This window comes from Eretmochelys imbricata, chromosome 17 (assembly GCF_965152235.1).
Source record: "Eretmochelys imbricata isolate rEreImb1 chromosome 17, rEreImb1.hap1, whole genome shotgun sequence".
Taxonomy (NCBI): Eukaryota; Metazoa; Chordata; order Testudines; family Cheloniidae; genus Eretmochelys; species Eretmochelys imbricata.
In genome coordinates this window covers 6,389,506-6,411,665 of record NC_135588.1, presented here as the reverse complement: position 1 = coordinate 6,411,665, position 22,160 = coordinate 6,389,506, and the positions used below count along the sequence as shown (strand labels likewise).

General features: G+C 38.7%; 1 protein-coding gene across 12 annotated transcripts in view; it reads left to right on the top strand.

The window, feature by feature from the left end:
• BCAS3 (BCAS3 microtubule associated cell migration factor) overlaps positions 1-22,160 on the top strand; it is a 499,958-nt gene that overhangs the window by 223,703 nt on the left and 254,095 nt on the right. For all 12 annotated transcript variants that reach the window (XM_077836612.1, XM_077836609.1, XM_077836606.1 and 9 more), the window contains 3 exons: positions 5,770-5,870; positions 10,511-10,707; positions 12,593-12,690. In XM_077836612.1, coding sequence (XP_077692738.1) covers positions 5,770-5,870; positions 10,511-10,707; positions 12,593-12,690 — 396 coding nt within the window. The remainder of the gene's footprint in view (positions 1-5,769; positions 5,871-10,510; positions 10,708-12,592; positions 12,691-22,160) is intronic.

Here is a 22,160-nt window from a genome sequence, read left to right as displayed (position 1 = left end):
CCCATGGACGAATCTCAGCACCTTGCAAAATGAGGCCCATAAAGAGTACAACACTGAATGTAATCTTTAAAAAGTTAGGCCCTGGATTCATTTTGCTATGTTCCAGCTTTAAGAATGAAGTCATATGGCGTTATGAGGGTGTCAGAAGCAGCTCCATAGTTGAGTTGTGTTAAGATATGCACTTAAAACTGGATTAAAAGCTCTTTATTTCACATGATATAAAGGTTTATGAATACCCTGTGCTGTTTGTTATAGAGGCGCCATTCTCTGTTTATGGTTACAGTTGTGTCTGCTTTGCTATTATAAACTCCTATTATTAGGGGGTTTACAACATGGTTATAAAAATCTGCAATGAGCGGAAGCCTGGTACATAAAGGTCAGCCCTTAAGCAATATTTTTAAATCATTTTTAAATGGTAATTTTTAGGTTATGCAGATATAAAAATATTAGTTTTAGCTTTAATTAAGGTTGTTCAGTGGGTCTTGACATAAGTGCAAAGCTCTTGTCTTACCAAAGTAAAAATATTTTTCAGTCACATTTACTTCTGTCTTTTCTTAATTGAATCATAGAATCATCGAATATCAGGGTTGGAAGGGACCTCAGGAGGTCATCTAGTCCAACCCCCTGCTCAAAGCAGGACCAATCCCCAACTAAATCATCCAAGCCAGGGCTTTGTCAACCCTGACCTTAAAAACTTCTAAGGAAGGAGATTCCACCACCTCCCTAGGTAACGCATTCCAGTGTTTCACCACCCTCCTAGTGAAAAAGTTTTTCCTAATATCCAACCTAACCTCCCCCACTGCAACTTGAGCCCATTACTCCTTGTTCTGTCATCTACCACCACTGAGAACAATCTGGATCTGTCCTCTTTGGAACCCCATTTCAGGTAGTTGAAAGCAGCTATCAAATCCACCCTCATTCTTCTCTTCCACAGACGAAACAATCCCAGTTCCCTCAGCCAGCCTCTCCTCATAAGTCATGTGTTCCAGTCCCCTAATCATTTTTGTTGCCCTCCGCTGGACTCTTTCCAATTTTTCCACATCCTTCTTGTAGTGTGGGGCCCAAAACTGGACACAGTACTCCAGATGAGGCCTCACCAATGTCGAATAGAGGGGAACGATCACGTCCCTCGATCTGCTGGCAGTGCCCCTCCATATACATCCCAAAATGCCATTGGCCTTCTTGGCAACAAGGGCACACTGTTGACTCATATCCAGCTTCTCGTCCACTGTAACCCCTAAGTCCTTTTCTGCAGAACTGCTGCCGAGCCATTCGGTCCCTAGTCTGCGGCAGTGCATGGGATTCTTCCGTCCTAAGCGCAGGACTCTGCACTTGTCCTTGTTGAACCTCATCAGATTTCTTTCGGCCCAATCCTCTAATTTGTCTAGGACCCTCTGTATCCTATCCAGCGTATCTACCTCTCCTCCCAGTTTAGTGTCATTTGCAAACTTGCTGAGGGTGCAATCCACACCATCCTCCAGATCATTTATGAAGATACTGAACAAAACCGGCCCCAGGACCGACCCTTGGGGCACTCCACTTGACACCGGCTGCCAACTAGACATGGAGCCATTGATCACTACCCGTTGAGCCCGACAATCTAGCCAACTTTCTATCCACATTATAGTCCATTCATCCAGCCCATACTTCTTTAACTTGCTGACAAGAATACTGTGGGAGACCGTGTCAAAAGCTTTGCTAAAGTCCAGGAACAACACGTCCACTGCTTTCCCCTCATCCACAGAGCCAGTTATCTCGTCATAGAAGGCAATTAGATTAGTCAGGCATGACTTGCCCTTGGTGAATCCATGCTGACTCTTCCTGATCACTTTCCTCTCCTCTAAGTGCTTCAGAATTGATTCCTTGAGGACCTGCTCCATGATTTTTCCTGGGACGGAGGTGAGGCTGACTGGCCTGTAGTTCCCAAGATCTGCCTTCTTCCCTTTTTTAAAGATGGGCACTGCATTAGCCTTTTTCCAGTCGTCCGGGACTTCCCCCAATCGTCATGAGTTTTCAAAGATAATGGCCAATGGCTCTGCAGTCACATCCGCCAACTCCTGTAGCACTCTCGGATGCAGTGCATCTGGCCTCACGGACTTGTGCTCGTCCAGCTTTTCTAAATAGTCCCGAACAACTTCTTTCTCCACAGAGGGCTGTTCACCTCCCCATGCTGTGCTGCCCAGTGCAGCAGTCTGGGAGCTGACCTTGTTCGTGAAGACAGAGGCAAAAAAAGCATTGAGTACGTTAGCTTTTTCCACATCCTCTGTCACTAGGTTGCCTCCCTCATTCAGTAAGGGGCCCACACTTTCCTTGACTTTCTTCTTGTTACTAACATATCTGAAGAAACCCTTCTTGTTACTCTTAACATCTCTTGCTAGCAGCAACTCCAGGTGTGATTTGGCCTTCCTGATTTCACTCCTGCATGCCCGAGCAATATTTTTATACTCTTTCCTGGTCATTTGTCCAATCTTCCACTTCTTGTAAGCTTCTTTTTTGTGTTTAAGATCAGCAAGGATTTCACTGGTAAGCCAAGCTGGTCGCCTGCCATATTTACTATTCTTTCTATGCATCGGGATGGTTTGTCCCTGTAACCTCAATAAGGATTCTTTAAAATACAGCCAGCTCTCCTGGACTCCTTTCCCCCTCATGTTATTCTCCCAGAGGATCCTGCCCATCAGTTCCCTGAGGGAGTCAAAGTCTGCTTTTCTGAAGTCCAGGGTCCGTATTCTGCGGCTCTCCTTTCTTCCCTGTGTCAGGATCCTGAACTCGACCATCTCATGGTCACTGCCTCCCAGGTTCCCATCCACTTTTGCTTCCCCTACTAATTCTTCCTGGTTTGTGAGCAGCAGGTCAAGAAGAGCTCTGCCCCTAGTTGGTTCCTCTAGCACTTGCACCAGGAAATTGTCCCCTAAGCTTTCCAAAAGCTTCCTGGATTGTCTGTGCACTGCCATATTGCTCTCCCAGCAGATATCAGGGTGATTGAAGTCTCCCATGAGAACCAGGGCCTGCGATCTAGTAACTTCCGTTAGTTGCCGGAAGAAAGCCTCGTCCACCTTATCCCCCTGGTCCGGTGGTCTATAGCAGACTCCCGCCACAACATCACCCTTGTTGCTCACACCTCTAAACTTAATCCAGAGACTCTCAGGTTTTTCTGCAGTTTCAGACTTGAGCTCTGAGCAGTCATACTGCTCCCTTACATACAATGCAACTCCCCCATCTTTTCTGCCCTGCTTGTCCTTCCTGAACAGTTTATATCCATTCATGACAGTACTCCAGTCATGTGAGTTATCCCACCAAGTCTCTGTTATTCCAATCACATCATAATTCCTTGACTGTGCCAGGACTTCCAGTTCTCCCTGCTCATTTCCCAGGCTTCTTGCATTTGTGTCTAGGCACTTGAAATAACCCGCTGATTGCCCCTCTTTCTCAGTATGAGACAGGAGCCCTCCCCTTTAGTGCGCTGCTGCTCGTGCTTCCTCCTGGTATCCCACTTCCCTGCTTACCTTTAGTTTATAAGGTGCCTTCTGCTCCCCCCAGTGGGTACGGTTCCCCTGGTGTGAACTCCAGAGACCTAACTTGCAGGCTATTGTTCACAAACAGGTACATGAGAGAGAAGTTTCACCTGTCATGTTATTCTAGGCCCCTGCATTTTGCTCCTTTAAAATCTCTAGTACTTCCTCCAGTATAAAGTTGCAGTTGCAGGATAATGCTGCCGTCACTAGGAGGTACAGTGACAGGATGGTAATGACCCAAGGACCAGCAATCATGAGATTATATTAATCCTTGCAGTGCCAATCCCGGTGAAGGATGAGGCATCACTGCAATTTCTCTTTGTAGCAGGCAAACTGCAATTTTTGTTCCCTGAAATTGTATGTAAAAAAGATGTAAATATTGATGGCTTTGAAATTTCTCTAATTCAGCAAGAGTTAAGTAGCCTGAGTGTGCAAACTGAAGAAGTGGAGGGGTTACATTTTTTTGTAGCAGCCTGTGCATGCTATTAAATTAGGAAATGGAAATGAAACTATTAATAAGCTCGCAAAAGGACCTGTTTTTCCCCCCTGTAGAAGAACAGTTCTCTTGTTCCTGTCTTTTGGATAACAGAGAGACATAAAACTGAAGTATTAATGCCTCTTTAGTAATGTAAGATCCCATGACACTTCTCAGAAGAGATATGGTGTTGATTCCAATGATATGGCCAAATTCCAGCTAAGGTACTCTGCCTACCTAATTTCCTGTAATAGTTTCAGCTGATATAAACAGGTTTCAGAGTAACAGCCGTGTTAGTCTGTATTCGCAAAAAGAAAAGGAGTACTTGTGACACCTTAGAGACTAACCAATTTATTTGAGCATAAGCTTTCGTGAGCTACAGCTCACTTCATCGGATGCAATAGAATGTTACACAGTCTTACCCTGTTAATCAGTTGTCACAGAAGTTGTATTTTACTGGTGGATGAAACAATCTCTGTGTGTAGCTTGTATATCGGTTTAAAGGTCAAACTCTGCTCTCCATTACATTCATGCAGCCTCATTGGGTGCAATCTTGTCAGTTGTAGATGACTACATAGGCTGCTCTTTGCAAAAGCAGGACAGTGATAACAAAATGATCCAGCAATGGTATTCCTGGAAGAGAATCAACAAGGAGGATCCCACTTAAGGAAGTGGCATAAAATGAGCAAAAGAAGCAAAGACAGGTCTTTTTAAGTCCATAACAATCTTTATGGGCCGAGGCCTGTAAAAACTTGTGCATGTGAAGAACTATTGATTAATGTACAAGCTTTTTTTAGTTAGTTCAGGAGAACCCCAAAGCAATTACAAATGTAGGGCAAGTTCTGTTCAATTGCATCTTTTGTTCCAAAATATGTGTTTTATATCCAGCTTTTCATAATAATAAAAATAATCCCATTTCTAACTAACTGCACAGTGGTTGCGTGATGTGTACCTCTGTCTAATCTGCCTATTGTCTTTCCTAAAAAGTTGCTCTAGTTTCTCCCCTTTGGCTCTAAACAGCCTAGATCTCTCATGTTACCTGCCCAACTGTACATATATCACTCTGATAAAACATTAGCTATTTAGGTACATACTACAAATAACCAGTGTGTCATGTTTTTCATGAATAGATTGTTGTTACTATTGTAAAATTTAGTAATTTTATGAAATGGCTGCTGAGATGTAAATAATCTACTCCCACCTGATTAAAAAGAAACCAGTCAGTTGCCAAATCAGCTTCAAATAACTGCATTAGTGCCATGATGAGATGATCATATTTGTTCCTGAAGCCAGGGAAGAAACTAAGTATTCAAGGTCGGTATGCATGCCAGTGCCTCAGGATAGGTTTTGTCACTGTAGCTTAACATAGCTCAACTTCTCTTAAAGTGGACAATTTGAAAAGTTTGTGCAGCAAGCTTATATCATTGACAGTGGCATTTGTCAGTGTGAAATCCCTCAAGACACATGGGAAGGGCTGTCATCTTTATTGAAGCTATTTTGTATGCTTGTTTAGAGCTTCAGGCTGAAAGAAGAAGAGCAAGTTGGGTTATCATAGTGTCTGCCTAGGAATAAATAATATGAATGCTTCTAAGTTTTCAGAAGAGGAACTTCTTTAGCATTTACTCCATCTATACTCAGACTGATCTTGCTCTGTGTTTCAGTATAAACAGTCAGAGCTTTGTGAAAGAATGGATGTTGTCATACTAACATATATATGAGAAGGTACAGTTAAAAAAAGCTGATTGAGAAATCTAAGTTCTTTTATCTTCTTTCTTTTCACAGTGGTTCCACCTGGGAGTCCTGGACCTATTACACGACATGAGTCGTATGATAGCTTAGCGTCTGACCATAGTGGTCAAGAGGATGAAGAATGGCTTTCCCAGGTATGGGTTTTGGGTTCTGGGAGGAGGTGGGGGGGCAGTTCTATATCCAGTTCTGAAGAGAAATGCATCCTATCCAGTACAAGTGAATTCCAAAGCTTTATTTAAAAAAAAAAATGCTAAAGACCACAATACAGCAATATAATGTGTAAACCTAATTTCAATCTTGACCTAAGTGGAATCAGTTTGATGGTCTCAGTGAAGTCCTAGTGGATAGGTGTCCATGTTTTAACAAGCATAAACAAAGCCCCCATCCTGTTGGTCCTAATTACATCCTTGGCAATCTCTGCATGGATCAGGAAGGACTGAATTGGTCATGGAGAATTATCTGCCTTCCCCAACCCTGCAGACGTTGTCCCTTTTGGTCAGGGTTAAACAAGGTTAGTATGGCAAAGTGAGACTACTCTGTTGTGACTTATGCTATACTCATTCTGCCCTAACATAAGGCTGGAGGGTTAGTTGACTAAAGCATTTCTTTTTCTCTCTGACCGCCAGGCACCACCTTTCTCCAGCCCTAAATCTGTTCAACTGTTGCTGAATACAAACAAATGCACATAAAATGTAAACTTTCAAAAGTAATTGCCCCTTGACTTAGCTACTGACTTCTGAGTTAATGTTTCCCTCTGTAACAATAGATTACATGTTGCAAGAGTGAATGTTTCTGTTGTCTGAGGTGTTATCAACCGTTAAAGAGGAAAGTCAGATCTCTGAACTCAGGATTTGGCCAATAAGTGGAGACAGAATCAATTTTCAAATAATTTGGTGTAAACTATACATGTATTTGTAATTTTGGAATGCATTCTGTACGGTTGGGACCATAAACATTTGAAACAAATTTAAGGAAACAGAAAGCAAATTGCTTTTTAAAACCTTTCTAGGTCATCTTTAAGTCATAACACTGAAAAATAAAGATTGAAGAATATGATGTAATATCTTTATAACTCAGTCATTTTTAATGCATTGTCTAATGGTTGATAAACTCTGTTGTTATAGAATATCCTAATTTAAGACTGGAAGGTTAGTTAACTGTCGTACTTTATGATGATCTCAATATGAATGAACTATTTTGCATACTAAGCCAAACCTTTACGTTTTTACTCAGGGAATATTCTCATTACATTCAGTGGGCATTTTCCCTTAGTAAGAACAGGGTAAGGATTTCATGATTTGACTCAATGCAAAACCTCAGCTTACAAACACAGGATATAAATAATAAAGTGAAATTCAATTTCTGTAATTTTTTTAAGATTGACCTCTGAAATTTATTTTTGTAAGGGTTAAAAATGGTGAAAAATAATGTACCAAAACAATTATTCAGCACTTTCACAATTCATCCTGACAGGCAGCCTGAATTTTCTTCAGCTTGGATACATTACTATGTAGGTGTCGTACTTCCAGTGCTTCTGTCCAGCTTTCACATTTTAATTTGGCACTATTTCAGATATATTGCATTGCCTCATGGATATGTTGAGGATCTGCTACATCCAATGACTTTTAAACCATATCTAGTATATTCCTCAAATAAGATTGCAGTCCTGCAACAGGTCTACACAGTATACATCTGTGTCTCAGGAGCCCCAGTGACTGTAGGGATCCATTCACAGGGATCCAATTACAAAACCGTGGCCTAAGATTTCAGTTTTGGTTTCACATTGATATGTCAGACCCGGTTGTCTCTATCTTGTCACAGCATAAAGACAAACGATGAAATCCTAGCCCCGTTGATGTCAATGTGAGTTTTGCCATTGATTTCAATGGGGCCAGGATGTCATCTAGAGTTTTTAATAGTTTTCCAAAGACTGTAACTACAATGCAAATGTTATATTATAATCCACGTTCCAACATCATTTAGTTACTTTACAACTTAGCTCACATTACTTGTTGGGTTATTCTTCATTGTAGCAGGTGGCTCACAGAGCAAGAATAAAGTGGACATATAGCATATAGGCTTGTGTGTTGCTAATAAAAAGATGATTCAAAGTAGTAATAGGAGGACAGCTCTACTCAAGTCTTGTCATAAATACCCTGTAATAGAGCAGCAAGTATATTTTATATGAAAAAAATTCCCAAATGAGGTTTCTTATTACACAAAAAGAGAAATCGGGAAGTGTACCAGGAATGCTTAGTTTTTGCTAAGTGAAAAGAGTGATGATATCTCTTTTGAACATGAAGATCGTAGCTTTCTCTAAGCAAGCCACTTTAGATTAAGCCCAAAGAGCATGTATGTTTTTCAAAATTAAAGTGTTGTTATCAACAGTAACAGCATGCAGTGAAAAAACACTGCCCTTCACTTCAACTTTTCAATTAGAACAGTGGGTAATGTGTGCTGTCAGTGTGAAGTAGATACAATATGTTTGTCCTGCACACAACAGGAGAGTGAATAGGAACATCTGGCCATAGCCTCGCTAAAATTTCAAAGGCATCTGTTTACCTCTCGGCTCTGTGACACTGATGGTTTCAAGCTTAAAATATACAGAATGCTTTATCTGTGGCCTAATTTACATTTCTGCATAAAAGCTACTTAGATTGACTGTAGAGGTTTATAATTTGAGTTACCCCAAGATAAATGGAAATATGGAGGTAGTACTACACAGACTGTGCTTTTGTCCTCCCAGGCTTGCAAATAATTGCCTTGGAACAATATTTTTTAAGCCTTTAAAATTACCTTGTGTAAAAATCAGAAGTCACCTAAAGCACAGAAATTTGATAATAGTTAGAGAAAAGTGTAAGATGCTAAGCAGCAAGGCACATCTATATGTAACAAAACTACCGAAAGATGTCTTCAGTATACTACATTCTATTTGTTTACGGAGTAATTTATTGTTTTAATAGAAAATGGTAGGAATTTAGTAGGCTATTTGATTTTGTGCTTTTGAAAATACCTGTTCACCAAAGTTTAAAAATCAGAAACTCTAACAGGAAAAGAAAACATTAAAGTGTCTTTGCATATGCTGTTGTTCTTAACTAGTCTTAATGGTCTTGTACTCATGGCTGGGTTGGCCTGTTCATTCTAAGGATTTACTTTCACAATTACATAACTTTTCAAAACAAAAATGACTAATTGAAATTCTCATGCTAGTTTGCATTCTTAGAGATCACTTTGTTAAAGTGTTTGAAAAAATTGATGATCATCTGGTTTTGAGGTGTCAGTATGAGAAAAGCCATTTTTCACGTGCCCAAAAATATTTTGCATGCTCTTTCCTGTTTTGCTTACTGAAAATGACCTATTCTGTAAGATTCAGACAGGCCATGGATTTAGTTTCCCATTAAGAGCAAGTATCTTTTAATTCAAGGAAGAAATTTGTTTAAAGTTATTTGCAAACATCAGAAATTTGCACTTTCTATACTCTCCTCTCCATTTTAAAGTATGTATGGAAGTATGGGCCTGAGGTTATGTATATATGCACTAGTACATGGAACATAAACCCTTTTGCTTTTGCTTAAATGGTCAGACTTTCAACTGAATGCATATATGTTAAACATTTAGCTGTCTTGCTAAAGTAAGTGTATTGTAGATATGTGGTTGTATTGTATATATGTGGTAATGTGTGTATGGCTGGAGCTGTATGATCTATTACAAATGATGTTGTTTTTCGGCAAGATGGTCTCTGCCAGCAGTAGCTTCAGAAATGCCAACAGTAATTATCAACTTTGTTTTGAAATACAATTCACACTTTATACATGTGAAGAAGTGCTTTTTACAGTGTGAACTTTCAGAACGATGCACTGAACAAAATTGTAACAGCTTGCTCTTAAAGAGAGGTCTCCCTGACCTGGTCAGGATTAAAGTTGTTGACAAAGATGTATGGGGGAAGGTTTTCAGTTGCTTCACTTGGTCTAGGTGGACAGAGACTGAATTATGTTCTTCTGTTGTTGTCACCAAAAATTGTAAACTGTTAATTTTGTAGCTATGGAATTCATTTTGCAATGGTAAGAACAAGGTAAAAACTTGGTCATATGAAATGACAGTCATGGTGAATGTCATGGGCTCCCGAACAATGTAAGAAGATTCAGAGATTTTTGTCTCCTAGAAATTTTTATAAAATTGAAATGATCAAGAGAAGTTGTTTTCTGATCTTGAGCAACACATAGGGCTTAATTTTCAAAGTCAGATGGCTTAATAACATTTCTGACTCCCGCATATAGCTGCTCAGATTAGCACGTAGGTTTAAAACAGGAATTTGGGTTCCTAAGTGCCCATATGAACACGCAGTTACAAGGTTTGGACATGATGTGTAGGAGCCCAGATTTGAAAATTTGATTCACTGTAGATTTTTTTATTTTGAAGGGTTAAAATGCTGTTAATTTCTAAAATAGTTTAACCCAGAATCCAGTTTAGGTTCTACACTCATTTAATTCCTGATCATTGGCTGAATCCTTCAAGGTACAGAGTGTCTCCTTGTCCATTTCTGAGTGCCTTCATCTCCCATTGACACCACGGGACTGAGGGTTCTGAAAGCTTTGTAGGAGGCCCTTTATAGGATCAGATCTTATATAAGCAAAGCCATTCTGTATTTTGCTCTGTTGAAATGTCTTCTAAGGAAATGGAGCAAAATGCCTCTCTCCAGTTTGGTTGCCCTGGGACTCTAGAGGGCTCATGAGATTGAGGGAATTTCTCAGTATGGTGTACAATATTCTTCTAGGTTGAAATAGTGACTCACACTGGACCTCACAGACGCCTATGGATGGGCCCCCAGTTCCAGTTCAAAACGATTCATCCCTCAGGTCAAACAACGGTCATTTCATCCAGTTCTTCTGTGCTGCAGTCACATGGTCCAAGTGACACCCCACAGCCTCTTCTGGACTTTGATACAGATGACCTTGATCTCAACAGTCTCAGGTAACAATAAAGTTGATTTTACAAGAATGTTTCATAGTTATTTACACACAGATTAGCCAATTGCTCAAATAAATTCTTCCATGTAAATACATAACTATTAATATCAAGCTTGTTTGGATCAGATGCTTAGACTATCACATGCCTTGTTAATGATAAAAATTCATCTAGGACAAAGTGATGATCAGAATTTCTATCCAAATGTCTTTAGTGATCGCCTAGATTCCCTTCTGTTGCCGCTTCTTGCCTGAATAACAATGGAATATGTGCAAAGTCCAGTTGTCTTGTTCTGTTGCACTTAAGCTCTAAAATGTTCAGTGCTTCATTGCCTTTCACAGTTTCTGCATTGCTTAGCAACATCATTTGCTATAACATGACTAGGAGCATCAGGGTGTAGATTTATAGCCTGCTGACTATAAAGGGGTCAGTGTGTTGGAACACTAAGTGAACTACTGGAATGTCTTTTTTCCCCCTTTTCCATCTTCTTTTCTTTCCTTGTTCAGTGTATTATGTAAAATTCTGGTACTAGATTTGAACCTAGAGATGCCTCGAAAACCTTTTCCCTCATGTATGCTTTTTTTGTCATTGGCAAAATCACATTGTATGATGGAAGTGTGTTTTTATCTGCCTCTGCCAACAGCAAGAACATCTCAATACAACAAACCAAAAGTCGCTCCTTGAGTTGGTTCATGACTTCTGTTTCTTCTTAAAGAGTAACTCATATCCTTGCCTTTTTTCAATTTACTTTGTATGGGTTTGCTTTGTTTTCCTCCATTCTTATTTTTAAGATTTCCTAACATTATTAACCACTTTCTGGGAGCAGTTGACTTCCTTGTAATGTGTCAACAGTTGCTAATAGATTATCAGAAGGTGTCAGAGTGAGACCTAGTGCTGTTACTCTGCTGAAAATGGGTATAATAAGTAGTTCATCTCAATATGTTTCCCCAAAACTTTCAGATGTTAGTTGTTCTCAGTTTCATTAATTTAAAGTTATCAGTCTTTGAATGTGGGCTTTCTGGGGGGAGGTTGTTAGTATTTATTGGTAGGCAGTGATTTTTAAAAAGTGCCATATTCGTCATAAATTTCTGCTTCCCCTATGATAGCTAGAAAGAGTTAACAAGCTTAACAAGTCTACGACTTTCAGAGCCAACAGGTGATTCTGGAAGCTAAAGTTTCATGGTATTGGCTCTCTGGGATTTAGACCGTATTCCCATCTCCCACGAATAAAACAGTGCAAGTGTGGAAGATGACCAACCCTGCTGAACATTATGCAAACTGTCCTGGGCCCTGAACTTGAAGTGAATAATCTTTACTCATGTGAGTAGGCCCATTGCCTTCAATTACATTGCCCCCTGTGTAAGGATATTCCGGATTGGACTCTTAATGTGTATACCTGGCTTTCTAAGGTTCTTTGGAACCCAGCCAGCTGATGTCCCGATGCTGGATATTTAAATAATTATACGTATATATATAAAAATCATTGATTAAATGAAGAAAGATGTATGCTCGCAGGAGAGTGGGTACTTAAAAACATAACCTTTCCCTCCTCACACAAACCAGTTTTGCCTGCCGAGCCAAAGGACTTGTACCATACCTGTGGGCAATAAGGGGAATTTGTGGAGCTAAGGTTTTCTTTTTTTCTTTTTTCTTTGCGGCTTTCTAAGAGCTCTAATCTTAAGAAAAAGTATGGAGATACTTAATTTTCATGAAATTTATCATCCATTGATTGGATCCACACACCAGTGGAAAATAAAAGCTTTCAACGCTTGGTTGATTTTAGAATAAATAGTTCTTTAATTGATTGGACTTGTTCAGTTTTCTTGATTTAAGAACGGCCTTAACGAGCAGTGATTTTGACGTAGGTGACACACATGATTTTAAATTTTAGGATTCAGCCTGTTCGCTCTGAACCTGTTAGCATGCCAGGATCATCACGTCCGATTTCTGATCGCAGAGGAGTTTCAACGGTGATCGATGCTACCTCAGGTAGAAAACACGTGTTTTGATTGACATTAATGGCATTTGTCAAACTTTTATTTATTTGCTTAGTAACATGTTGTTACTAATCAAAGCCATATATTTAAAGAGCTGTCAAAATTTTCAGATCTACTGTAGGGTCTGTGCTATCTTATATTTAATTAACTTATATTGAAAGCTACCAGGATGATGACTCATTTTGCCTTTGATCATTTGAATGTGAAGTAGCAGTACTGGTATAAAATCTAAATACAATATATGTGTTCAGTTTACTTAAACAGAATATCAAAGTGCCTGATCTAAAGAAAGAGAAGGTGTGTCAGGGCTAACACAGGAATACTTTTATTAGTGAAAGCATAAAGTTTAGAAAATCATTACACTAATAATCTCTGTCTATCAGGGTTATAAATTACCTACCAATGAAAAATATCCTTGTATATATTAGCAATGTCTGTGAGCAAACAATGCCTATCAGATAAACTAATCAATGTTTCTTTAGCAGGGGTATTTTTCACTGACTCTTTTTGCAATGGAGAACAACTTTAAATAAACCATGATTATTTCAATATCAGCCTAATAATATATGTAGTATAAAGTTTTCTGCCATTGTTTCTTAGTGCCATGGTATGCTATGTATAAAGAAACAAGGGCAGTGGGGTTTTACACTCCAGTACAGCTGTATAGAATGTGAAGGTTGCACACAGCAGGATTTTGTCAAATAAAATCTCTCACAAGTAGAATTATTAAACACACAGCATTAGTCAACCAGTCGAGTCAGAGAGGATTTTAATCTTTAGCGATTTGAAAATCCCTAGAGACTGCTGATTGGATTGAGGTTTAAACTGTAAAAGGAAACTGCAACACATAAAGAAACTGATTTGTGAAGGGTGTTTTAAAGAGAGTTAAAATGAAAGCTCCTGTTCCGGACTCTGTTTGCTATAGATATAAATTCTGAATCCAAGATGCTACTTTTGTGTGCCAGATCTATTTATTTTGGTGTCTTTTTTCTAGATCCGTGTTTATAATTAAGTGTAGCAATTACACTCACACTCCATAGCTAAGGTTATATCACCACTGACATATAAATCCCTATTTTCAGACATTTTAAAGTTGTTAAATTAACTCTGCTTGAAACTAGGCAGACATCTGGGACTGTGTCCTGGGAATATTTTTAATAAATGTATATGAAATATTGAGAAAATTCTCTTGGCTATATAGGGAAATCTAAGTATCCAAACCGATGCATTTTTGTAGTAGTTCATCTGAAAAATGTCATCTTTTAAAAATAAAATTTAAGAGATTTAGATCATAATGGTAATCTCGGTCAGTATATTCGAAATTTTGAAAACCAAATTATTAATGTTTTAGGCTATTCCACCCTACAAATCCAACCATGGCAGCTGTCCAGCATATTTAGGGCATTTGCAGGGTGGCTAGAACAATACAAATAACGAACTGTGACCTAAGTCCTTAGCTAGTCTGTAACATGATTCTATAACCAAGTTGTTCCATCTACACTACAGACAATAAACAGTGCAAGCAGATGGCTAACTCTCTGTGCTAAATAACCCTCTTCTGTAGTGTAGATGGGGCCTTTGTTTAAAGGGGCTCATATGCATGTGATGAAGCTTTTTTTGGTAATGCTTGTAACATGTGTGTCCACATTAAAATTAGTGTATATTGTTATAAGTCTAAAATATATTTCTCGTACAACAATACAGTTTTGTTATAATACTTCATAAGTTTCTTACAAAAAATACATGGATTTTGCCAGTGGCATGCTGATAGCAATATTTTATTTAAATCCACTTCCAAACAGTTTGGATTTGCAATGATTTTTGATTCAGAGACTTTAACCTCTATTTGAAGCCTTTGTATTGGCTGAGCCCTGGTTCTTTCCCATGCAGAAACTCTTTAGTACAGATAGATGTGCCAGATTACATTTGATGGTTTAGTGATGTGGCCTCTCCTAAAGGGTTAAGGAGATACAAGAAAATGCATGCACTTTTTCTCAAGGTTTCATTCTGCACTTGAAACAGAGTCCAGCAGATGAGAGACAGACTATTTAGCACTCATTCTCTCTTCCTCTAATCTTTTCATTTAAAAAAAAATGCTTAATGGATGTGTGCAGCAAATTACATTAAACTCAGTTTTGAATGTAAGGATTTTATTTTAAATACCATTCTTGAGCTGCATTAAATTTTTGTCTTCAAAAGTTCAGTACTGCAAATATTCTTATTTCCTGCTGATATAACCAAGGCACGTCCTAAATGGCTTACATTCTTTATGAAAACAAGTTTATTGGAAAATACCTTTTTAGGTTTGAAAGGTTTTTTTTTTTTTTTTAAGTAGGTCATAAATTTTTTATTACCTAACCTGAACCAGGAAGTGATTCTTCAGTTCTGACCCATACATTTGAGTCTGTTGCACTTTATGAAGATGCTTATCTGGTTGTTTGATTGCCTGTTGCTTAGAGATGTGACGAGTGTGGCGCCCCTCTTATCAAGTGCTATCACTTGGTCTTGCCATCAAAAGATTACAAGTACAGTTTATCATCTTTGATTATTCTTGCAGCGCATTTAATAGCTCACACACACTCAACCTTGCCCACCAACCCCCTGCTGGTGACAGCTCTGTCTTTGTGTTTAAAACGACAACAGTGTACATATTTTTATTATGATAACTTTTATAGGTTATGTCAGCGAAACCATGCTATCATGTAATATGTTCTGGCACAGAGGATTTAAAATAATTCTTAATTTTAAAAAGTATAGGCCACCTGCAGTGATGTAAATCAGGAAGATCTCCAATGAGAGCCAGGGAGTTATACCAAAATAAAATCAAAGTTACTGAATATAGAATCAGGGCAATTTCTGTAATAAAGAAGTGAGATCTAATTATTATGTTAGACAGAATTTAGTAAATTATATTTAAATTATGGAAGGGCTATTTTTAACAGCAAAGATTGGAGGTAGGTTTCGGTGGGTTTCTTTAATGAAAATGACTTTATTTGCTCAATTTATATTTAAATCCTTTTGATCGGTTAACATTTTGATAAAGAGTGACCTTGGGTAAAGTTAAACATTAGGGTTTACCTTTTGGTAAAGGATACATGATTTTTTGTTTGTTTTGGGGTGGTTGTTTTTTTTGCAGTATGCAACCAAATTTGCATGCATGTGTTGATTTCAGTCCCTAATGTTGACGCTTGTTCTGTTGCTGCAATCTGATGAGGATGTTGTGTTTCTGAATCACTTGTTTCTCTGCTCTGAGAAGGTTCTGGGTATTGGTGATTATGGAGAGCTATCCCCAGGCTACATGTGCACAAAGAGCAGACGAAATACTGCCTGTATCTTGGAGTATCTCCTTATTGTGGAAATCTGATTCACGTGAATATACATAGCAGTCTAGGTACAGAATTTGGTGAGGTGCATAAATACTCCTGTTCGTTATCATCTTCTATTTTAGAGGCCCTAATTCATGCATCAGGTTATATTGTGCACTAGGCGCTCTCTCAAAAATCATTTATTGCAACCTGCCCCTACCAGAAAAGCTTGTATAAAACGTATATATTGCCCATTCTACAAATACATTAGAAGCAAGAGGAAGACCAAGGACAGGGTAGGACTGTTACTCAATGAAGGGGGAAAAACAATAACAGAAAATGTGGAAATGCCAGAGGTGCTAAATGACTTCTTTGTTTTGGTTTTCACCAAGAAGGTTGGCGGTGATTGGATGGCTAACCTAGTGAATACCAGTGAAAATGAAGTAGGATCAGAAGAGACTAAAATAGGGAAAGAACAAGTTAAAAATTACTTAGACAAATTAGAGGTCTTCAAATCACCAGAGCCTGATGAAATGCATTCTAGAATACTCAAGGAGCTGACGGAGGAGATATCTGAGCCATTGGCAATTATCTTTGAAAAGTCATAGAAGATGAGAGAAATTCCAGAAGACTGGAAAAGGGTAAATATAGTGCCCATCTATAAAAAGGGAAATAAGGACAACCCAGGGAATTACAGACCAGTCAACTTAACTTCTATACCCAGAAAGTTAATAGAGCAAATAATTAAGCAATCAATTTGAAAATATCTAGAAGATAATAAGGTGATAAGTAACAGTCAGCATGGATTTGTCAAGAACAAAACATGTCAAACCAACCTGATAGCTTTCCTTAAGAGGGTAACAAGCCTTGTGGATAGGGGGCAAGCGGTAGACATGATGTGTCTTGATTTTAGTAAGGCTTTTGATACTGTCTCGCATGACTTTCTCATAAACAAACTAGATAGAGCTACTACAAGGTGTGTGCAAAACTGGTTGGAAAATCATTCCTAGAGAGTAGTTATCAGTGGTTCACAGTCATGCTGGAAGGACATAACGAGTGGGGTCCTGCAGGGATCAGTTCTGGGTCTGGTTCTGTTCAATATCTCCATCAATGATTTAGATAATGGCATAAAGAGTACACTTATAAAGTCTGCAGACGATACCAAGCTGGGAGGGGTTGCAAGTGCCTAGGAGGATAGGATTAAAATTCAAAATGATTTGGACAAACTGGAGAGCTGGTCTGAAGTACATAGGATGAAATTCAATAAGGACAAATACAAAGTACTCCATTTAGGAAGGAACTATCAGTTGCACACATACAAAATGGGAAATGACTGCCTAGGGAGGAGTACTGCAGAAAGGGATCTGGGGGTCATAGTGGACCACAAGCTAAATATTAGTCAATAGTGTAACGCTGTTGCAAAAAAAGCGAACATCATTCTGGGATGTATTAGCAGGAGTGTTGTAAGCAAGCATTCTTACAACTACAATACCTACCTGCTGAAATAAAGAAACAGATTGACAGAGCCAGAAGAGTACCCAGAAGTCACCTACTACAGGACAGGTCCAACAAAGAAAATAACAGAACGCCACTAGCCATCACCTTCAGCCCCCAACTAAAACCTCTCCAACGCATCATCAAGGATCTACAACCTATCCTGAAGGACAACCCATCACTCTCTCAGATCTTGGGAGACAGGCCAGTCCTTGCTTACAGACAGCCCCCCAACCTGAAGCAAATACTCACCAGCAACCACACAACAGAACCACTAACCCAGGAACCTATCCTTGCAACAAAACCCGTTGCCAACTGTGTCCACATGTCTATTCAGGGGACACCATCATAGGGCCTAATCACATCAGCCACACTATCAGAGGCTCGTTCACCTGCACATCTACCAATGTGATATATGCCATCATGTGCCAGCAATGCCCCTCTGCCATGTACATTGGTCAAACTGGACAGTCTCTACATAAAAGAATAAATGGATACAAATCAGACGTCAAGAATTATAACATTCAAAAACCAGTTGGAGAACACTTCAATCTCTTTGGTCACTCGATTACAGACCTAAAAGTTGCAATTCTTCAACAAAAAAACTTCAAAAACAGACTCCAACGAGAGACTGCTGAATTGGAGTTAATTTGCAAACTGGATACAATTAACTTAGGCTTGAATAGAGACTTGGAGTGGATGGGTCATTTACACAAAGTAAAACTATTTCCCCATGTTTATTCCTCGCCCCCACCCCCGTTCCTCAGACATTCTTGTCAACTGCTGGAAATGGCCCACCTTGATTATCACTACAAAAGGTTCCCCCCCCCCACTCTCCTGCTGGTAATAGCTCACCTTAAGTGATCACTCTTGTTACAGTGTGTATGGTAACACCCATTGTTTCATGTTCTCTATGTATATAAATCTCCCCACTGTATTTTCCACTGAATGCATCCGATGAAGTGAGCTGTAGCTCACGAAAGCTTATGCTCAAATAAATTTGTTTGTCTCTAAGGTGCCACAAGTACTCCTTTTCTTTTTGCGAATACAGACTAACATGGCTGCTATTCTGAAAAAAGACATGAGAAGTAATTATTCCACTCTACTCTGTGCTGATTAGGCCTCAACTGGAGTATTGTGTGCAGTTCTGGGCACCACATTTCAGGAAGGATGTGGACAAATTGGAGAGAGTCCAGAGAAGAGCAACTAAAATAATTAAAGGTCTAGAAAACATGACCTATGAGGGAAGGTTGAAAAAATTGGGTTAGCTTAGTCTGGAGAAGAGACGCCTGAGAGGGGACATGATAACAGTTTTCAAGTACATAAAACGTTGTTACAAGGAGGAGGGAGAAAAATTGTTTTTCCTAACCTCTGAGGACTAGAAGCAATGGACTTCAATTGCTGCAAGGGAGGTTTAGGGTGGACATTAGGAAAAACTTCCTAACTGTCAGGGTGGTTAAGCCCTCACAAGGTCCCTTCCAGTCCTATGATTTTATGATTCGAGCCATAAAACTCTTAAGTATGTCCGTGCTGCTGTCCCTCAGCAAGTGCTCAGTCTATATTTTTCAATGTACCACCTTTGCTGGACGTTCGCTAAGCATGTAGCACAAAGAGATTTCCATGAACTCCTGGGTGCGGGGGTTAGAGTTGTTGTGGGGTGTACGGTACGAATCTCCAAGCTGTGATTCAGCATGCAGCAGACCCAGGGGAGCTGATGAATGTGGGGCTAATGAATTACAAAGAGCTTCGACAATTTCATTTGATAGTTTGTAAATGGAGTGAAAGAGAGCTTGCCTGCTGCACAAGTAGAGTATGCAGGCCTACATCTCTATAGCATCAGTTGTGTGGTCACCATATTATTGTGAATGTTTACTGTGAAATATAAACACCACAGCTAGTTCTTCTCAATACCATATAGTGAAAGGAATCTTGTCCAGTGTCTACGTTCAAAGATGTTCAGAGCTTAATATCTGCTATTTAGGAGTTCCATTTTCAAAAGTGACTTAGGCACTTGTACCCTAAGTGCCATTGACTTTCAGAAAGACTTAAGCTGCTAAATGCCTACATCGTTTTTGAAAGTGGAACTTAGACTCCTAAGTAACTCAGATGCTTTTGAAAGTTTTACCCTTAGTTTGCAGGTAATGTTTCAGAACTGATAGCTGAACCAGGAGGCAATACTATACATGATCCTCCTAACATAATTAGATTAAAATTAAATAGACATAAGAATTTTAAAATATCTTGTGTAAAATTAAAGCCATAGATGAACAACTTTGCCAGTATTGCTTTTCTAAGCAATGCCATAATTTATATACCTATAAGTGAATGAATGCTCTATTTCAGAAAATTCCTAATGGACTGGATAGAAGTAAATGAAATAAGTCACACTGAATGAAGGTAAATAAGCGATTCTTTGATGCAAGTGATAACATCAGAAGAGTACTTTAGTAATAGCACACTAAATATATCAAGAAATATTTCATAGAACCAACTATAATAAAATGGATATTTTGTGTAAGGATATTATTTTGATGTACTAAGATGTTTATATTAATATTTTGTCCTAGAGTATAATGTTGTAATGGAACATTGATTCACTGAAAAAATATTATTGTAAAAAAACTAAAATGAACAATGATGAAGATTATGCGAGTCAAATGTAAAGGTACAGTATTTCAGTAGGATTATTATCTAAGTGCAGATGTGAATGGTTTTATTTCTTCTGCATTTCAGTATTTTTTTAGATCAATGAGAGATATAAACTTATTTACATTTTAACTGTATCTTTAAATATAAGAGTTAGCAAAAATGTCTTCAGTAAGATATCCCTTATATTTGTCCCTGAATGCACACATACCACTCACATCCATTGGGGGAGAATGTCCCTTTAAGGATTTAAATGCACTATAATTTCAAGTTGACAGTGACGAACATTCAAAATCAGTGATAAGACTTTTAAAAGAGTAGAATTTAGCCCAAATTTTAACAGATTGCATAGAAGCGTTCAGGAGTATACAGCAACAGATATTAATATAGCCTTCTTCAATTAAAAATAAATATAGACTTAGGGAAAACAATATTTTTTTTTCTCAAGTAAAACTGATTGTTTTAAAATTTACCCATGGGCCATGAAACAATTTTGTTGCATTGCCACTTGAGCAACAAAATGGTAACAAAAGAAAGCAATTGACATATTATAACCGGCTGAGCCATTCTTTCTCCCTCCCCCCGCCCCGATGAAGTAAGTGAAAACTTTATTCATTTGATCTTTTATTATTCATACAAACACCACTGAGGTAAGGACTACATGGAAAACTTGTACTGTCCAGCAATACTCTCCCTTGGAATTTAATAAACGCCTCTGTTGTCACACCTTAAAACATCCAAGCTCTTTTCTGTTGTGTGTGATCAAATATTTATTCCCAAATACCATACACCTAGGAGTGTTTCTTTGGAGCAGCAGAGATCAGTTACTCAGGTAGTAAAGATGTGTGAATGCAGCTGGCAGATGAAGTAACCAACATTATGAATTCCCATTCTGTCCCTCTTGCCAGAGGCAATAGCTGACAGGCCTGAGCGGTCATTGGTTTCCTGTTACTGGCGTTGATAGGGCCTGAGGAATCTTGGCGTCATAGATACTTAAGCTGTCCCCCTGCATGAGTGGAGACGGCCAGTGCTGGAGGGTCCTTGTTGCACAGAGATGTAATCAATATGGTCTGGAGTCCTTGACCTGAATCTGTAATTACCTGGTTGGTATAAAGGTAGTTTGTTGTTACAGATAGTGATTGCATTCAGGTCCTCTGTTCATGGTGCTGATCTGTGAAGCAGGGGGAGGATTTGGCCCTTTTTCAGTTCTCCACAGTAGTCAAGAGGTTTTAATAATGGTCCTATAACAAGCCATTCTTATTAGGAACATCACCTATTCAATGCCCAGGAAAACAGGAACCCAGCAGTGCCCGTCTTGCAGTTTTTTACCTTCTGTCGCTTCATTAAAAGGGATGCCTGGGCTGTAAATTCGAGGTCTTTTAAGTAATACCTTTTAGAACAAATGTTAGTAGCAGAATAGCTATTTTAATAAGTGTTTGAGTATGTTATTTGATAAGAATTTTACTATATTTATAGAAAAAGTAATAATTTGTGGGGTCTGATCAGTTTAGTGTTTTGTTTACTGAAATGTGCTTTTAAAGAACTGAGGATTTTTGTGTCAGAGTTGTGCAGTGTAGAATGGGGACGCTTAAAAAGGGGATTTTAAACTTGATGTAGTTGATTCAGTTGGAAAAATGTAAACTGATGATTTTTAAAGACAGCCTTAAGTCAGAACTGACTGCAGTGGGCTCGGAGATGCCAGTGCAGCATACATGATTACTTCTAGGAACAGCTATGCCCTATAGACTGTGGAGATGTGCAGAGAAATTAAAATGACCTGACACTGTTGATTGGGCACTTGCTGCTGGATCATTGCTTGGCTTGGGAAAGACTCAGCTGTAGGGATGCATGTAGTAACGTTAATGTCTTGCAACTCCTGGTGGGTGTTACTCTAGGCAGAAATATAGAAGGAATAAATTGACAGAAAGGACTTGGGTAGATTGGGTAAATGAGAGATTAAAAAAATTGTTATATATGGATTTATTTTTTGCCTTTCTAAAAAAAATTATGGATGTGG